Source organism: Nyctereutes procyonoides, unplaced genomic scaffold (genome assembly GCF_905146905.1).
Source record: "Nyctereutes procyonoides isolate TBG_1078 unplaced genomic scaffold, NYPRO_anot_genome, whole genome shotgun sequence".
NCBI lineage: Eukaryota > Metazoa > Chordata > Mammalia > Carnivora > Canidae > Nyctereutes > Nyctereutes procyonoides.
The window spans coordinates 1-20,426 of NW_026574888.1; the positions used below are offsets into that span (position 1 = coordinate 1).

Below are 20,426 nucleotides of genomic sequence, written 5' to 3' on the forward strand. Positions count from 1 at the left end.
GAGCAGTCCTAACAGGTATTCTGGTCACCCTTATCGCGTACATAAGAAAACTAACTAGAGGGATCCCTGGGTGGCGCAGCGGTTTGGCGCCTGCCTTTGGCCCAGGGCGCGATCCTGGAGACCCGGGATCGAATCCCACGTCGGGTTCCCGGTGCATGGAGCCTGCTTCTCCCTCTGCCTGTGTCTCTGCCCCTCTCTTTCTCTCTCTCATAACTAAATAAAAAAAAAAAAAAAAAAAAAAGGTCTGTGACCCTTAAAAAAAAAAAAAAAAAGAAAGAAAACTAACTAGAAAGGTAATAAATGTGCCCAAGATCACAAAGTAAAAGGCACAGCTGAGTTTCAAACACAAACTCTCTCACCCTATTAGTTTGACGCAGCATAAACCCTAGGAAAGTTGGAGTGACCCGTAGTGATGGATTTTAGGACTATCAACACATCTCATGATTAGGATCTATGTAAATCTGTGGTGTAACTATAACTATGTATAACATATATAACTGCAATATTAGCTTAGCAATGCATGCACTTTTCCAACAGATATTTACAAGATATTTACAGATATTTACAAGGCTTAACTGATAAAATGTATGCAAAGTGTGCAGAAAAGTTCTGGCTCATAGTAAGTACTCACCAAATATCAGCTGTGACAATGATGTTGATATAACTACAGAAAAATATTAGCTTCCTTTTTCTCCATTGCAGAAGGGGCAAGGAATACAAATATGTATATTTACACATGCATGTGTATCTAGTGTTATATCTGTATTCACTTCTCCAAAGGTTTGAATATTGAACAATCTTTCTCCACAAGGAAAGAGAAACATATTTTGTTGTTCTTGCTTGGATTTTAATAGTCCATTAAAGACTCCTGTGAGACAACATGATGAGTGGGTTTTGAGGCAAGAGGGAGTACCTCTGAATGCTTGTCTTTTATCATTTTGTTCTATTTTATTAAGTTCCTCCTTTGTGTTCTAAAATAATCTGTACTAAACTGACAGTTCTAATGCAACAGGGATACTATAGAATTGTAATAACTGCATTATTAACTACTATCCATTGCTCATATACAGATACTACAGTGCTATCCTGCACTACTATGCCAATAGATAGCCAAGACTTCAAACACCTTTACTAAGGCTGCAGGAGTCTTAAGCAGTAGATATCTTCCTTGGGTAATGAAAAGGGTACGGTAGTCATGAAGGATGTCACTTGTCCTGCACAGTCAGATGGGGTGGGGAGGCTGCTGTGCTATGTTGAGGAAGGGATAAATTGTCTCCGTGATAATTGCATGCCTTCAAAAAAGGCTAATGATCAGATGGAAAAATGACTAAGCTTCCACAATGACCTTAACTTTGGCTCTCCCCTAGTTTTAGTTTCAGGACAGAGGGTCCTCTAACTTCTTAGGACAATTATCTCAGCTTTTGGGAATGCTCTCTGGGAATGTCCTATGCTCAATCTCTTGGTATTTGTCGTCTACTTTCTTGTAATCTGGAACGACTCCCTCCCACGTTCTCAACATTTCCCTCAGAGGCAACACCCTTTTTGAACTTGGCCACAGTAACTTCTTGCAAGATACATCCACGAAGGCAAAAGAAACGAAAGCAAAAATGAACTATTGGGACTTCATCAAGATAAGAAGCTTTTGCACAGCAAAGGATACAGTCAACAAAACTCAAAGACAACCTACAGAATGGGAGAAGATATTTGCAAATAACATATCAGATAAAGGGCTAGTTTCCAAAATCTATGAAGAACTTATTAAACTCAACAGCAAAGAAACAAACAATCCAATCATGAAATGGGCAAAAGACATGAAGAGAAATCTCACAGAGGAAGACATAGACATGGCCAACAAGCACATGAGAAAATGCTCCACATCACTTGCCATCAGGGAAATACAAATCAAAACCACAATGACATACCACCTCACACCAGTGAGAATGGGGAAAATTAACAAGGCAGGAAACCACAAATGTTGGAGAGGATGCAGAGAAAAGGGAACCCTCTTACACTGTTGGTGGGAATGTGAACTGGTGCAGCCACTCTGGAAAACTGTGTGGAGGTTCCTCAAAGAATTAAAAATAGACCTGCCCTACGACCCAGCAATTGCACTGCTGGGGATTTACCCCAAAGATTCAGATGCAATGAAATGCCGGGACACCTGCACCCCGATGTTTCTAGCAGCAATGTCCACAATAGCCAAACTGTGGAAGGAGCCTCGGTGTCCATCGAAAGATGAATGGATGAAGAAGACGTGGTTTATGTATACAATGGAATATTACTCAGCCATTAGAAATGACAAATACCCACCATTTGCTTCAACGTGGATGGACCTGGAGGGTATTATGCTGAGTGAAGTAAGTCAATCGGAGAAGGACAAACAGTGTATGTTCTCATTCATTTGGGGAATATAAGGGAAGGGAGAAGAAATGTGTGGGAAATATCAGAAAGGGAGATAGAACATAAAGACTCCTAACTCTGGGAAACGAACTAGGGGTGGTGGAAGGGGAGGAGGGCGGAGGGTGGGGGGTGAATGGGTGACGGGCACTGAGGGGGGCACTTGACGGGATGAGCACTGGGTGTTATTCTGTATGTTGGTAAATTGAACACCAATAAAAAATAAATTTATTAGAAAAAAGAAATATAAAAGACAATCTGCCCTCAATTTAAAATGTCTTTCAGAAGTACAAATTATATGTATGATTTTATTTACAAATCACACAAGTAAGTATATAAACTTTATCATTAATAAAATTGGGGTCTATTGTTTTGGCAAGACTATTCCATGATGAAGAAACTGGATGGGTCAGAGAAAGAAGGCTTTGAGACTGAGAAAGATGTAATGAGCAGGAATGAAGATACATTGGCTTGTGTCAAAGAAACTGTAGGTGGGAAACTCCCAGTGTCTGAGAAACTAAGGGAAATAATAAGAGAGAGGGAATAGGCCCTTAAACATCTCTGGAACTCTAACACGGAGAGGGGAGGAACACAAGGAGGAGAATCAAAATCATAGTTAAAAGCAAAGAAGTGGACAAAGGCAAACAATGTAACCACCCCCATTGCAGGTTTCCAGCCTATTAGAGTAAGAAAGGAAAAAAACCATAACTTTAAAGAAAACTATAAATGCTATCACTAGTTGATAATGGCATATTAATTGTACTGATTTAACAATATTTTATATTGTTTGACCTGATAATTACAGAAATGTGCATCCTTAAAGAAATGATTGAAAAACAAAAATACTGTAGAGGTGCAAAAATTAACGTGTGAAAGAATCTTATAAAACTAGAGAAATTCAACAGTACAGAAAGTCAAGAAATAGGAAAAATGAAAAGATCAATGATCTGTGAAAAATAGAAAATAGAATGATGTGTCATAGATGATAATGGAGAAAGTAGTTTCAGTTCAGTAGCAAAAGTGGACAGGAAGAGGCAAGTGGAAAGGAATAGATCGGAAGATAAAGAGATATGTGAAAAGATTGGCAGCAAAATAGGAAAATATCAGAATGTTAAATAGAATATAATGTGCCAAATACTGGGGATCCCTGGGTGGCTCGGCGGTTTAGTGCCTGCCTTTGGCCCAGGGCGTGATCCTGGAGTCCCAGGATCGAGTCCCGCGTGAGGCTCCTGGCATGGAGCCTGCTTCTCCCTCTTCCTGTGTCTCTGCCTCTCTCTCTCTCTCTCTCTCTCTCTATGTCTATCATGGGTGGCTCAGCAGTTTAGTGCCTGCCTATTTATCATGAATAAATAAATAAATAAATAAATAAATAAATAAATAAATAAATCTTTTAAAAAAATATGCCAAATACTAAATTTGCAGTGTTGATAAAAGATGTTCTAATTTTCCTTGTTAGCATAACTAATAATTTTGATTTTTATATTTTAATCTTGTTCTAATTTTCCTTGTTAGCATAACTAATATTTTTAATCTATTGATTCTTATATCTTTTTCTTTTTTAAGAAAGATTTTTTTATTTGACAGAGAGAGTGCATATGAGCAGGAGGACAGGCAGAGAGGGGGAGGGGGGTAGAGAGAGAGAGAGAGAGAGAGAGAGAGAGAGGGAATTTCCAGCGGACTCTCTGAGGAGAGAGGCAGGGATTGGTTAAGATCTCTGAGACAGAGACCCTGACCCAAGCTGAAATCAAGAGCTGGTCACTTAACCGACTGAGTCACTCAGGAACCCCTGTCAGCATCTTATATATTTTTTTATTAAAGATTTTATTTATTCATTCATGAGAGACAGAGAGAGAGGGAGAGACAGAGGGAGGGGGGGAGAGAGGCAAAGACACAGGCAGAGGGAGAAGCAGGCTCCACGCCGGAGTCCGATGTGGGACTCGATCCTGGGACTCCAGGAACATGCCCTGGACCAAAGGCAGGCACTAAACTGCTGAGCCACCCAGGGATCCCATCATCTTATATTTTACATCATCCCTCCTATTCATATAAAGTTTGTGCACAAAAGCCATGTATCAAGATTAAAGATATTTTTCCTGAAAATGATTATATACTCAGAACTTCAGGATTTTACTCTTCTAAGAAAATCTCAATTAACTTCCTTAGAAATCAGATTTTACAGAAGCGTATTTTGTTGCTTTATAATTCATTTTTGAATTAAATCCACTCCAAGTTTTCTATATTTGCTTACCAAATTAGAAACTATTTAAATATAGAATATGGTTTGCTACAATAGTAATAATACCTGAACTCAGTCTGGGATGTATCTTTTCTTTTTCTTTCTTTTTAAAGATTTTATTTATTCATCACACACACACACACACACACACACACACACAGAGGCAGACACACAGGCAGAGGGAGAAGCAGGCTGTATACAGGAAGCCCAATATGGGACTCGATCCTGGGACTCCAGGTTCATGCCCTGGGCCGAAGGCAGGCACTAAACACTGAGCCACCCAAGGAACCCTGGGATGTATTTTTTCATATAGATTTGTTCACAATCTATAACAATCTAGTATTCTACAGAGTTCTGAGTACAGAAATATTTTTGAGTTAAATACTGAATGTAGCATAGCAATATTTAACCCAAATTATAAATTAGAAGAGTTGGTTAAGATATTCTAAATTTGAGAAGTTGTCTTAAAATTAGCATATATACATTTTTCTGTAATAACCAGTACAAATTATAGTGTTGTTCTCTTGTATTCAAAAACTAGAGTGTGAGATTCTTGGTTAAATTATCTCTGCATACGTAACACTGTAATTCTTCTTGGCATTTTTATGCAAACAATATAAAAAGTCTTCATTTTAAAATGTGTCTAAAAATTATTTGATACTCTTCCCTTCAAAAGTGGAGCTCAGGGGCACCTGGGGGCTCAGTTGTTTATGTGTCTGCCTTCGGTTCAGATCATGATCCTGGGGTCCTGGGATGGAGCCCTGAGTTGGGCTCCTGTTCAGCGGGGAGAGTCTGCTTCTCTCTTCCTCTGACCTCCCCCTGCCCCTGCTCATGCTGGTGATCTCTCTCTCTCTCAAAGAAATAAATAAAATCTTAAAAAAAAAAAAAGTAGAGCTTAATATCCCCCTCCTTGAGTATTCTGTCCAATTGCTGATTGTCCTGAATAGTCCAGGGTATGATAAGCAACAGAGAAAAGGAGAAAGAAAAAAATGGCATTCTGGCACATATGCAGGATTTCAGCTCCACTTGGCTTAGTTGAATAGCTGACTGTTCGGGCGTATGCCCCCAAAGTCCCCCACTCTGCCCTCAATATCAAGAGCCTCACAACTAAGGCCCATGCTTTGATCACAGCACAGACATGCAAAAAATAGGAGTGGAAAGGTTATCAAGTAAGAAATGGCTCTCTCTTCTTCTGGTGCATGCAGTGGTATCTTAGCACTGGACTGAAGGCCTCCTTCATCCTGTTAGAATGGATCTCTCGTGCAATATGCACCCTGAATTACCATAAATGTAGGAAAAATCAAAGGGAAAATGAGTGAGGGCAATATGAGAGGGAGGAGAGGAAGGAGAGGAGGTGGAAGCCTGTCCTTTACTACTTTTTTATATTCTGAATTCATTATAAATAGAAACTACTGCTTCCCTTCAAACTCGTAACTCCAAATGTGGTTTCTTGCCTTTCTTGAGACTATATTTTGTTTTAAAAAGTCATTTTTAGATAAAATTATTAAAAAGTAATAAAGTTTTCATGGTAGAAAAGTATGGAAAGCAATAAGGAGTTTTTTTAGAGGTAACAAATACAAATCTTTTGTTTAACTCCTTCCCAGACCTTTTTAAACTTCTATTAAAAAAAGTCTTTTATTTCTTTTTGTTACAAGCTCTGTACAAATTTGTATCCTATTTAAAATTCATAGTATATCCTCCCTTCCTTCCTTCCTTCCTTCCTTCCTTCCTTCCTTCCTTCCTTCCTTCCTTCCTTCCTTCCTTCCTTCCCTACATTATTGGTAAACATAATGTGAATGCTTCCCCTATCACTTACTCTGCATTTCAATGACTCAGTTCCTCTCATAGTGGCTTATTAGAAAGAAATTTGCACAGGGGTGCACATGGGTTTGAATCCTGGCTTCATCACTACTCAGGTGTGTCATTTTGACAAATGATCCAAGCTTTAGTATTTTTTTTTTTATCTAAAGTGCCCCCTAGCCCAAAATTTAGCTCCCCACAATTCTTAGTTCCTAATCCCACCAAACTGGAATCTTTTGAGCTGACAAATGAGAATAAAATTATACTACTATTGGAATGATAGCAGCGCTAGATATGCATGACAAGTGTTTTCATCTCTAAGGAACAATGTATTTAATCCCATGATAGCTAGGTCTTAAGGATATTATTTAGCACCTCTACACCTCCATATAATTAATATTAATATAATATAGCAACAAATCATTACATTATTATTAATACATTAATAATTAAATAATTCTATACAATATATTAATACATTGATTTATCATTCATCAGTTTATTCTATTAATATGAGTAGCATTACACTTTTAGAATCCTATAAGAGGTAACATTCTCTGGGTGTTATGTGTCAGGTACAATACTGAACAGTGCCCTTGTATTGTCTCACTGACATTATGATAAAGTAGGAGCTCACGTGATGCCCATTAGGATGATGAGGAAATTGAGCTTTAGGAAAAAAAAAAAACACATGTTTTATACAAGGCCACTCACACTTTTCGTAAATGTTGGAGCTGTGACTTTAACTGATACTAATTTAAACCTAAAGTCCATGTCATTAACCATGATGCATCATGCCCTCGTGGGCTTCTCCAAGGCCACCAGAACAGTTCTGAGCTTTCCTGGGCCAAGTTTTGATACAGTTCTCCCTCCAATATCTACGGTATCCCCTTCTAGAACTTGTTACTATAGACTGGGTCTCCTAACTTTCTCCTTCAGTTATCTCAATCTCTTCTTCTTATATTCTCTCTCCTTCTTTTTTTTAAGATTTTATTTATTCATTTGAGAGAGAGATAGCAACAGAGAGCATAAATGGGGAGAAGAGGGAGAAGCAGGCTCTCCTCTGAGCATGGAGCCCAATGAAGGGCTCCATGCCAGGACCGTGGGATCATGACCTGAGCTGAAGGCAGACACTTAACTGACTGAGCCACCCAGGCACCTCTCTTCTTCTTCTATTCTTATCTTTATTTCTCTGCACTTCATTCTGAGTGATTTCATCAAATTCATTATCTAGTTTACTATTTTTCTCTTTGTTTTTCTCTATGTCTTAATCCATATTTCTGAAGTTCCAGTTATTATTATCAGCATTTCTAGACCTTCTGTAAACTAAAATCAGCACATTTCTCTACATAGCAATAACAAGTTAGAAAATATAGCCAAATATATGCTACCATTCACAAGAAAGAAAATGCTACAAAATATATAGTTGTTAAGTGCAGAATATTTACAGATTTTATGTAACAAATTGTGAAACCCAATGAAGGGATATTAAAGAAGACCTGAAGAAATGGAGAGATATATTCTATTAATAAAATTGTTTAACATTGTTAATATCTCAATTGCTGTGTTCTTACGTGTGTGACATACAGACTAATCCAACAAAAAAAATGGTATCACAGCAGTATGAGAAAACACAGGAACAAGGGGACTTGCTGGCTGTTTATAGCACAAATTATTTAAGAAGATAATAATGAAATTTAGGATAAAACTGAATAATGGTAAGAAGGAGTATAATTGACAAGTTTAGGTAAAAGAACAACAACAACAACAAAACTTACACCCCAGTATGTTCCTTATCTAGACAAACACAATAAACTCTCATTCTCTGTGGCAGGTGACTCATAGATCTCATTCATTCATTCATTCATTCATTCACGCATAGTTTGACAGACGGCCTGGGTTTTAAGGAGTAGTCATATCATGGAGAATAAATATTCTAATCTTGCACACGGGTGTGTGAACAGAGTCGTTTATTTCAGTGTGAGAAGTATCTAACAGAACCTGTGTCATTGTAGAGGAAGGAGCTATGATCATAGTTTTGACATCTGCCTGCTTCCTCCTATCCAACAACCAAGAGGCCCTCCCTACAAAGAATATCAACTGTTTGATGAGGTCCCTTTATTCTTTCTTCCCCACTTATCCTCAGGCTGAATCTCACAAGACTTGGCGAGTATTCTACAACAATTATATAGAACTGTTCATCCTTCTGTTTTCATTCACTGGCTGATAACTCAGCTATATAAAAAATTTCCTTTGTACTAAAATGTAATGAATAGTCCCTAAGTGTAAGAACATGTTTTCCTTCCTCACAAAATCTGAATTATCTTCCCACATTTTATCAGTCTGTCTTCTGAATAGTAGCTGTGATAAAGATATATTCGCTAGCGATGCCATAGACTTTTTTTCTACTTGTACATTTCCTGATACATTTGGTTATTAAGGTGACTTTTTAAGTTCATGGTTTCATCTTACCATTGGTAATGAAACCTGGATATTCTATTTGAAGAATGGCCCAAAAATATGAGAGTAAGGACACAATGCTGGAAAACAAAATAAAATAATGAAAACCAATCAACAAATCAAAGAAATATCATCTGAGGTACCTCAGATATCATCCGAGGTAAATACACTGGGGAAAAATGTCTAATTGTGTGTGTGTGTGGGGGGGTGTCGGTATAGGTGTAATTCCGAATTTAATAATTTACTTGCTATAATAATATTTGAATTATCATTATTTTTGATAAAATTTTTCTGGTCATTAAGACATTGTAAACAATCAATTTACCCTTAAAGAAACTTTCATTCAAAACTGACACTTAATATGGACATTTGATAATCCTATAAGAAGTGGTGGCTTTGGCCTCCACATTCTATGGCTAATTCAGGGAACAATCTATGCAGTCATATAAGTGATAAATGGTTATTATAAGATTATATATTTGTTATTTCATCCTAAAAACACTACAACAACATGCATGGTCTATTACTTTTAAAAGGATGAAGTTAGGGATATGCAGATCAACAATTCAATAAAAGGTTCTTGAATTCAAATTTGAGGCTTATATTCTTAATACGACATAAACAGTCACTATAAATCTATTTATTGGTTCAGGAAATAATGAGGGACTGTTTTGTGTCAGAAACTGTTCTAGGGGGATCCCTGGGTGGCGCAGCGGTTTGGCGCCTGCCTTTGGCCCAGGGCGCGATCCTGGAGACCCGGGATCGAATCCCACGTCGGGCTCCCGGTGGATGGAGCCTGCTTCTCCCTCTGCCTGTGTCTCTGCCTATCTCTCTCTCTCTGTATGTCTATCATAAATAAATTAAAAAAAAATAAACTGTTCTAGGTGAACTGTTGACTATAATAGACAAAGATCATTGCCCTGGTGGAAGCTGCATTCTGGAAAGTGGAACAGGCAATGGACACTCAATGCATAAGTAAATTACATCATGTGTCGTCGGATGGTGAAAATGCTAGGGAAAACAAACAGTGGAGGGTAATAGGGGCTTGAAATCCTTGGGGGTAAGCATGAAGATTGCAGGGAGCAAATAATTGTAGGATCTTGGGTCATCATAAATCTGTGGGTTCTATATTTCATACTACTGCATACATAAAAGGGATTTTAATTGATTGAGGATTGGAGGATTAGTGTGTATGCATATGTAGTTCTTCTTCTGAGAAGATGGTCTATTATTTTCATCACACTCTTAAAGAGATCATGTTCCTAAACAAAAAATTCTGACATTCTCAGTATTATGTGTTTTCACAAAACTAGATAACATAGATATCTATAGATAATTAGATAACTAGATAACACTTCTTTCCTATTATCTTTGCTTTTATTAAAAATAGTTGTGAGAGATAGACTTTTCGGAAAAGACTGTTGTTATTACACATGTTGATATTGACTTTTATTCTGATCGATCTGGGGTCTCCAGGATCCCACCCTGGGCTGCAGGCGGTGCTAAACCACTGTGCCACCAGGGCTGCCCAAATAGCTTTCAATTATTTCCTCCCTCTATCCCTGCCTGCTTCTATATTCTCCATTACTAAATTGGTACATCATGAGGCTAGGATGAAGTTCCTCCATTATTTGGGAGGCTATGCTCCTGATAATATCTGGCAATTTTAGAAAAAAAAAGCTATGAACTTGTATGTTAAGCGAAAGAGTTTCTGATCAGGGTGGCTCAGTAGGTTTAGCATCCAACTCTTGGTTTCAGCTTAGTTATAATCTCAGAGTCTTGAGATTAGCCCCAAATCAGGCTCTGCTCTCAGCTCTGAGTCTGCTTAAGATTCACTCTTTCCCTCTCTCTCTCCCCCTCCCCCGCTCATGCACACATTCTTGCTCTCTCTCTCTCTCTCAAATAAGTAATAAAAAATCTTCAAAAAAAATTAAAATTAAATTAAAATAAAATCTTTTGAATGCTGTTCTTCAATGTTTAAGGCACACAGAACTATCTGGAAAGCTCATTTTGGTGGGGAGATCTGATTCCTCGGCACTGCTATAAAGGATGTGTTTCTGCCATATCATACACAGTGCAGCAGAGTGCAGCACTAGTGATGTTGTGATAAGCATAGCTGCCTTTCATAGGGCAGCATAATTCAGAGGAATTTACCCTCAGAGGAAAACTCCCCAATGCAAAGCAGATGACTGATAACACCCTTTATACAGACTGAACGTAATGGTTTATTCACTTATGCATATTAAATCCCTTTGAAATTAAAGGGAATCAGAATAGGCTGCCACAAAATGTGTCACTTTGTCATGTGGACTGTTTTGAGCTGAAGGCAATCAAGATCCAATGGATTCAAAAACTTTCCCCTCCCCCTTATTTGTCTCTGAGAATTCAGAGGAGGTCTGGTCCTGGAAGAGAGGTACCACCAGAAATATCTACAAAAAGTGCAGGCTAGGTGTGCCAACCAAAGGGAACTCAGCAAGATACGTTTGTTCAGTTTCCTCTGTGTCCCACTGTCTCTGCAGGTCATGACAAACATTTGTTTTCCAATTATTTGCTCTTACCATCTTTCTGTTAATTGTGTTCCTTCCTTTTGAAGCCCCAGATCCCGACCCCTAACTCCTTAACTCAGAATGGCATATAAGCCTCAATTGCCTGTCTTGAAGCTTTTCATGTCTTTGTGGGGCTCTCATAAGTACAAAATTAGATGTTAACCAATTTAATTAGTAGACTAGCCAAAAGAATCCAGTAAGTTAAGAAAAAAAAATCCCTCCCTACTAAAGCAAACATTAGAAGAGTAGCAATTTGGGGCACCTGGGTGCTGCAGTTGGTTAAGCACTCCACTCTTGGTTTTGGCTCAGGTCATGATCTCAGGGTCATGGTCTCCAGGTGGTGAGACGGAGCCTCTTGTCAGGCTCTCTCTCCCTCCCCCCTTCCCTTCTCTTCCACTTTCTCTCTTTCACTCTCTCCCTCTTTCAAACAAATAAATATTTTTTTAAAAGAAGAACTAGCAATATGATTTTAGATTTACAGCATAAATTAAACAAATCACAAGTAATCCAATCATATTTGAAGCTGGCCTCCATCTTATCAGTTAAGATGAAAGAATGAGCAATAGAGGTCATATCATCCCCAGGCATAACTGAACTAGCCAAGAAACATGTAAGAATACAACCCCACTAGCTTACAAATAGATATGATCACCAGATGTACTTAGTGAAATTTTTAACATAAGGAATCAAGATGTTTTTCAGATTCCAAATCTCTTGAGACAGAGAAGACCGCTGTGGGACTTAATGAAATGGCACCGGATCATCTGCTAGCATGACATCATGGGTCTCCAATCAACAGCATCCACCTTCTCAGGAGCCCACTGCTCCAAATTTTGACCTTAAAAATCCTGACTTGCAAACCATGACGGGGTACAGGACTTTTGAACATTAGGTCCTGTTCTCATGGGTGAGACCACACCATTAACAGCTTATCTTTCTTCACTGCAAAAGCTCAGTGTTAGATTTTATTGGCTCTCTGTGAATTGAGGGGACAAACTCTCACTTGGTTCAGTTACAATTTGATTAAATAAGGGTAAATAAACCCTGCCAGTCTTGAAGTGAATGAGGGAGTTCTCGGGGTTTGTAGTGATCAGCTGCATCCTGCAGATTCCTCATTTGAATCAAAGGCAGGTTGGCAAAATGAATAGACTTTCCATTTTGAAGACTTGGACTAAGTATGGGTTAGAATCATACTCGACTGCCTACCAGGCAAATATCTCACCATAATGACACTCAAAGAGGTTAAACTACCTCCTGAATCAAAATGATCAGATTGAAATCCCAGCTCTGCCACTTACTCTATTTCCATATCTGAAAATAGATGTAACAATAGTAGCTACCTCACAGAGTGACAGAGGATAAATTAATCAAGTCATGTGAGATACACAATATATTTCTTGGCATATTGCTTACCAACAATTAGTTACTACTATTGTTGTTCTATTAAAATAATAATTTATATGAATTTTCAAAAATTGGTAACACATGCCATTTTATAGCATCTGGAGAATGGAATCTGAGTTTAGTAATACTTCCTCTTCCTTAAACATTTACCTAAAATATAGTACTAATGTTTTTGAATTAGAGTTGTCCAGTCATGGGCATTACCCTTTCTTAAAGCTGGGTGGATCCTCAAGACAAACGTCTCTCTAAATATCTCCTTTCCCCATAAAGCAAACAATGGTCTTTTGCAAGGGACATTCCTGTCAGAAGACTAATAATAGGGACACCACTTGAACCATATGGGTATTACGTGAATAGAATGTAGATATGCAGAAAAACAAAATGTAATCATTGAGGCTGTTGAGCTGAGCAAACACTGCTTCACAGTGTTAATGACATGAAATTTTCCTCTGCCTTCTGTGTTTTTGCCTTTGTAGCTACTCAGAATTTCACCCCGGTCCTCTGGTGACAGCTGTGGCACATGAGCTCATAACACTGGATCTGCTTGATGATTTCCTGCCAAGCACTTTATCAAGGGTTTTAGATTTATTAGATTCAATACAGTTTGCTTGATGCTGGATTATTCTATATTTTGTAAAAATTACCCTCTTCTATGGCTTGATGCCTTGAGTTTATAGCCACTAAGACGTGGTTTATTGTTTGTTCTTGATTTGGAAACAAATAGTTTCCCTTTGTTCTGATTCTTTATTTTCCCTGTCTACTTTTGAGATGCTAGAGCATCATGATTGCACATAGTATTCGAAACTCAAGATTTATTATACATTGCATTTTATTTAAAAAATTAGATTATAGATCTAAGAGTAAACAATGCTTAAGGAGCAAGAGACTGGATGTGTGATTTGTACACATACACTTAATTTCCTTATATTCTTGTCATGATTATCCATGGCATTTATGAACCTATGTTGATTTATTATCAAATGAAAGTTTAAAAAGCCTAACAATTTAAAAAAGCAAGATGCACTTAAAATAATAAACTTTAAATAGAATCATCTAATTGAACATCAATAAATCTGACAATTCAGGGTGAGGGTGTTTCTATATACTTATAAGGAAATTTTAAGTCTTTCTTTAAAGTTTTTCCCTATGCTATATTTAAAAAACAAAAATCAGAAACAGAAAAAAAAAGTCTATCTCAGGATGGTTATAACAAGTGACAATGTACAAGTTTCATAAATTTGAACTCTTCTAATTTGAAAACCAAATCCAGTTGGCTAGACTGTTGTGTTTGGTTGGTGTTTTATGTAATTGGGAAATTTTACATTTAAAAGTAGTTTTCCGGTATTATGCTGAGTGAAATAAGTCAATCGGAAAAGGACAATCCTTATATGGTCTCATTCATTTGGGGAATATAAAAATTAGTGAAAGGGAATAAAGGGAAAGGAGAGAAAATGAGTGAAAATATCAGTGAAGGTAACAAAACATGAGAGACACCTAACTCTGAGAAACGAACAAAGGGTAATGAAAGGGGAGGTGGCCGGGGGGTTGGGGTGACTGGGTGATGGGCACTGAGGAGGGCACTTGGTGGGATGAGCACTGGGTGTTATGCTATATGTTGGCAAACTGAACTCCCAAAAAAATAAAAATAAAAAATAAAAAATAAAAAATAAAAGTAGTTTTCTAATTTATTTAAAAAAATCAGAAAATTCAGGCTAATACTCTTGATTGGCAAAATTAGCTGAAGCTCAATACTGGCTGTCCCTTTTACTCAAGGCCCATGTTCTCCAAAGACCTTGTTCCCAACCCTCTCCATTCATTCATGTTGGTGGGCTAGTCTTTGTATATACATTTGTGCTTGGGACCACTGACGTAGAGATGTCAAGGGATGATGTGCTAAAATCTGACAATCAGCAGTGTATAGCCCGGAAAGGTAGGTTAGGAATCCATCAATAGGCTTTATAATGTAGCTTATTTCAATATAATAATAGTCATGGTGCAAATGAGAATAATTACCTACTTAGTACTTGAACAACTATAACATTATGCAGCCATTAACCATGATATTTTCAAAAATATCAGATGCAAATGTAAAAGTGATTTGGTTAAATGCCAAAATCACAGGTCATATAGTCGTAGGCAAATTAGTATTGAGTTATGTTACAAAGAGAATTCAAACGAGATGTGCACTATCAAGGCACTACTCTAAATGGATGGATAATCATGTAGAATTACAGAGCTAAATTGGGTCAGGCAAACCAATTCCAGGACCAAAGATTCATATTTATATATTAATTGCAACTAATTACATTCTCATTGATTTTTTAAAGAACAAACTAGAGAGACCAGTATGCTTCTTTGGAATAGAGAAGAAAAAGTTTTAAAAAATGATATGAGGGGCTTTTCCGCGTGCCGAGGGGTCGCGTTAACACAGTTTTTTTTTCTTTTCTGGAACATCATATAGTTAAAGTTATATATAGTATGTGACCTTCTCACGTTGGCTTCTTTCACTTAGTAATTTGCATTGAAGTTTCCTCCATGTATTTCTATGGCTTGATGGTTCATTTTTATTTTAGTGCTGAATAATATTTGTTTGTATTTATCACATACACGTATTGCAAAACTTCTTGGTTCCTTCCAAGTCTTGGCAACTATGAACAAAAGCTGCTATAAACATCTATGTGCAGGTTTTTGTTTTTTTTTTTAATTTTTTATTTATTTATGACAGTCACAGAGAGAGAGAGAGAGACACAAAGACACAGGCAGAGGGAGAAGCAGGCTCCATGCACCGGGAGCCCGACGTGGGATCCGATCCCGGGTCTCCAGGATCGCGCCCGGGCCAAAGATAGGCGCCAAACCACTGCGCCACCCGGGGACCCTCTGTGCAGGTTTTTGTGTGAGCATAAGTTTTCAGGTCCTTCAGATAAATGCCAAGGAGCTGAAATCTTCAGATTATCCAGATGTCACTAATATCTTGGTCTGTTCCAATCCCATTGCCGCTTACCTTTTCTATGCCAAGTATGGTTTATGAACTAGTAACATAGGCACCAAATACGAGCTTTTTGGAATCCTAAGTCTCACTCCAGGCCTACTAAATTAGAGCTAGTATTTGATGAAAGTCCTCAGGCAATCGATGTGTACATGGAAGTCTGAGAAGCAGTACCATCAATTCTAACACCTCTGATTATAAAATATAAGTCTCCACTTTGACCTAGAGTTAGAAACATGCCTAAAATCAGTAGGAGCTTTTGAGACAAACAAAAAAATCTTCAAATCCCAGTCCTTCTGCTTCTGAAGTGATTCTCTTGAACAGGTAACGCAACATTTCTCCTCACTTTCTCCATCGATGCAATGATGAAAATAAGACCTTGTTGCTGTATTAAGAAATGTTGTCTGCAACTGATGAATTATTGAAAACTACAGCTGAAACTAATAATGTACTATACGTTAGCTAACGTAATTTAAATATAAAAATGAAGTGTGATAAAAAAATAAAAAGTAGTCATCACTGAGGTATAATAAATGGTCAATTGTGGTAAAAATTATGATTAGAGATAAAGAAATTAGAGAAAAGGAACAGCTCTTGAGGTTACAAAATGGTTAGTTGTAAATTGTGAATTAAAGATAACCTGATAACTGATGGGAGTTATTCTAATGTCATGCCACTTTGCTGCAACAGCAATTCTTACCAGTTCAACTAAGCTTATATTTTCAAGGATTCTTAGTTTTCTCCTGGAATTATGATCAACATAGTAATTTTTTATATTATTTTTTCTGAGAAACATTTTTAGGTAATGGGGGGAAAATGAGCCCTCTCTTAGAATATATAAAAGATATATAAAAGACTGTTTAAAATATATTTCTTTGTGGAACATATTAAATGGATCATTATTTGTATGAGATTTTAAAAACTCACTGTGGCTTATTTTGCAAATTTTAAACTGACATTGGATAGGTAAATTATGTTTAGGCAGTTTTCAAGAACTGGATTTTTGATTCAATAGACCATAGCAACTCTTCGATGTGCTATATTGTAATTCATTAAATTATCTTCTAGCACATGCATAGCTATCATGATGCTAATGGGTATTCATATTTAAATCATGAACTAAAGTTATCTTATACATATATACGCCAATTTTTCATATCAAAAAGCTTGGAACTGAAGAACTATAGAGCAAAACACAGTATTTGAACACATTTTTATGGTGTTGTGATTTCTAGATTATCTCTGTATTTGTTAAGCCTATCTGTTGTGTCAGTTATCAGTTCATTGCCTTTCATTTCCAAATGTACCTCCAATATGGTAAACAACAGAATTGGCTTAAGCATTTCTCTTTTTAAATGCACACTGTTAAGTTTCTCAGTAGAGGGCAGCAGGGGAGATTTTGCAGGAGGTAGAGACTTCCTCCAATTCACAGCACTATCCAGGAGGATAGGCAGTGTGGGTATAAGGACATCTGGTAAGGAACTACTACTTAGCAGTCACAAGCCTAGGATGTGGTCCTTTGACCCTTCAGCCTCATCCTGGCAATGATATTTCTACAGACAGCCTGGACTCCTCCGACAGGCCTAGCACAGCCTGCATAAAACTACTTGTGTCCAGAAGGTCACACACCAAGTCAGTCCTTCAAAGAGTAAGTTCTAACAACCTTTCACCCCTACTGGCACCTGGATTCCCACTGCAGATCCAGCAACCATTTTCTTGTCACATGTCATTTTCTTATCTTTGTCTATACCTCAGGAGGTGGCTGTTGTTTGCACAGCAGTTCTGGCCTGGCCATTCCAGTGGTCAGCTCTGCTCTCCAGGAGCCAAACTACATTTTCTCCAGTATTTGAACACATTTTTACAGTGTTGTGATTTCTGGATTATCTCTGTATCTGTTAATACCCTTTTCAAGTTTACCCTTTCTTAGGTACTCTCTCTCTACCTTACCACACAGAATTTCTTTATATCTTATAATGTTTGTCAGAGTCAATAATTCTTTGTATTAAACTGTTCTGCTTTAACCTACTACATGTTTTTTGTTTTGTTTTGTTTTGTTTTGTTTTTGTCTCCTGATTGGGCTCAGAGTGCTACTTTGGCTTTCTACAATTAGAAGTGAAACTTGTTCAAGAGATCATTTTATTACAATAAGGGCTATACTTATTGTGAACTATCTATGTGCCAGGCTCTTCACAATTATGATCTCACTTCATCCTCATGGAAATCTTATGAAGTGTGTACTTCATTCTACAAATGAAGTATGTAGGGATCCCTGGGTGGTGCAGTGGTTTGGCGCCTGCCTTTGGCCCAGGGGGCGATCCTGGAGACCCGGGATCGAATCCCACGTCGGGCTCCCGGTGCATGGAGCCTGCTTCTCCCTCTGCCTATGTCTCTGCCTCTCTCTCTCTCTCTGTGACTATCATAAATAAATAAAAATTAAAAAAAAAAAAACAAATGAAGTATATACAAGGCTTATAATTAAAGCAGTTTACTCAAGGTCATGACTGACTCAAGACTTAAAACGAGTCCTCTCTCAATACTATCATTGTGCTTATCACTACTATCTTAACTCCTAAACACCATAAAAGTCAACTAAAATGTCCATGAATATCTTACTTTTTTCTGAATGATTGATAACATAGGATCTTATGGGTTTATTATCCAGATAGAACGTAAAATACATATTTGTGTATCATAGCTTTCCAGGTTATGCTTGAAGCCATGAATATAAACAGAATCACCCAAGGAGAATGGAGAAAAAAAAAGTTAACAGGCTTGGAGAAGACCTGGGAAAACACTGCCATTTAAAGAACAGAGGAGCTCTCGGCATTCCGCACGAGGTTGGAGCACACGCAGGCTGCTTTCTTCTCCGCTGTTTAAGCTCCCAGCCTCGCAGCCCTTCTATTGCCAGGATGTCACTTTCTAACAGGCTGACTCTGGACAGAGTGGACTTCAACGTTCCTATGAAGAACAACCAGATAACAACCAACCAGAGAATCAAGGCTGCCATCCCAAGTATCAAATTCTGCTTGGAAAAGGGAGCCAAGTCAGTTCTTATGAGCCATCTGGGCCGGCCTGATGGTGTCCCCATGCCAGACAAGTATTCTTTGGGGTCAGTTGCTGTAGGACTTAAGTCTCTGCTGGGCAAGGATGTTTTATTCTTAAATGACTGTGTGGGCCAAGAAGTGGAGAAAGCTTATGCTGACCCAGCTGCTGGGTCTGTCATCCTGATGGAGAACCTTTGCTTTCATGTGGAGGAAGAAGGGAAGGGAAAAGATGCTTCTGGGAATAAGGTTAAAGCTGAGTCAGCCAAAATAGAAGCCTTCCGAGCTTCACTTTCCAAGCTAGGAGATGTCTATATCAATAATGCTTTTGGCACTGCTCACCAAGCCCACAGCTCCATGGTGGGAGTCAGTCTGCCACAGAAGGCTGGAGGTTTCTTGATGAAGAAGGAGCTGAACTACTTTGCCAAGGCCTTGGAATGCCCAGAGCGACCCTTCCTGGCCATCCTGGGTGGAGCTAAATTTGCAGACAAGATCCAGCTGATCAGTAATATGCTGGACAAAGTCAAGGAGATGATTATTGGTAGTGGAATGGCTTTTACCTTCCTGAAGGTGCTCAACAACATGGAGATTGGGACTCTGTTTGATGAAGTCGGAGCCAAGATCATCAAAGACCTGATGTCCAAAGCTGAGAAGAGGGTGTGAAAATTACCTTGCCAGTTGACTTTGTCACTGCTGAAAAGTTTGATGAGCATGCCAACACTGGCCAAGCCACTGTGGCCTCTGGCATACCTGCTGGCTGGATGGGCTTGGACCGTGGTCCTGAGAGCAGCAAGAAATATGCTGAGGCAGTTGCTTGGGCTAAGCAGATCGTGTGGAATGGACCTGTGGGCATATGTGAATGGGAAGCTTTTGCCCAAGGAACCAAAGCCCTCATGGATGAGGTGGTGAAAGCCACCGCCAGGGGCTGCATCACCATCATAGGTGGTGGAGACACTGCCACTTGCTGTGCCAAATGGAACACAGAGGATAAAGTCAGCCATGGGAGCACTGGGGGTGGTGCGAGTTTAGAGCTTTTGGAAGGTCAAGTCCTTCCTGGGGTGGATGCTCTTAGCAGTGTTTAGTACTTTCCTGCCTTTTGGTTCCTGTGCACAGCCCCTAAGTCAACCTAGCACTTGCTGCATCTCTCCTTGGCATTAGCTAAAATCTTCCCTCATGTCAAGATTCAGCTAGTGGCCAAGAGATGCAGTACCAGGAACCCTTAAAGATGCGCACAGCATCTCAGCTCCTCTTTACTGCACCCTGGATTTGCCTACATTCTTCAGGATCCCATTTGAATTTCTTAGTGACTAAACCATTGTGCATTCTAGAGTGCATATATTTATATTTTGCCTGGTAGAAGAAAATGAGCTGTGTTGGCTTCTCTTTTTGAAGTAGCTTATTCTGATTACAGCTGTGTCATTGTTTCACTACTCAGCATGGAAATAAGATGAAATTCCAATTGTAGGTAGGTAGGGAGACAAAGTTGGTGATCTATTAAATCAATAAAAGTATCCACTGAAACAGAAAAAAAAATAAAGAACAGAGGAAAAGAAACA

The 20,426-nt window shown here is 38.4% G+C and overlaps 1 protein-coding gene across 1 annotated transcript; it reads left to right on the forward strand.

Annotated features, from left to right (window-relative positions):
• The first annotated feature begins 18,327 nt into the window (after positions 1 to 18,327).
• LOC129521832 (phosphoglycerate kinase 1-like) lies at positions 18,328 to 20,381 on the forward strand. Its single transcript, XM_055344111.1, is given in 2 exon segments — positions 18,328 to 19,522; positions 19,525 to 20,381. Coding segments are annotated over 2 exon segments (1,374 nt in total). The 5' UTR covers positions 18,328 to 18,576; the 3' UTR covers positions 19,953 to 20,381.
• The last annotated feature ends 45 nt before the right edge of the window (positions 20,382 to 20,426 follow it).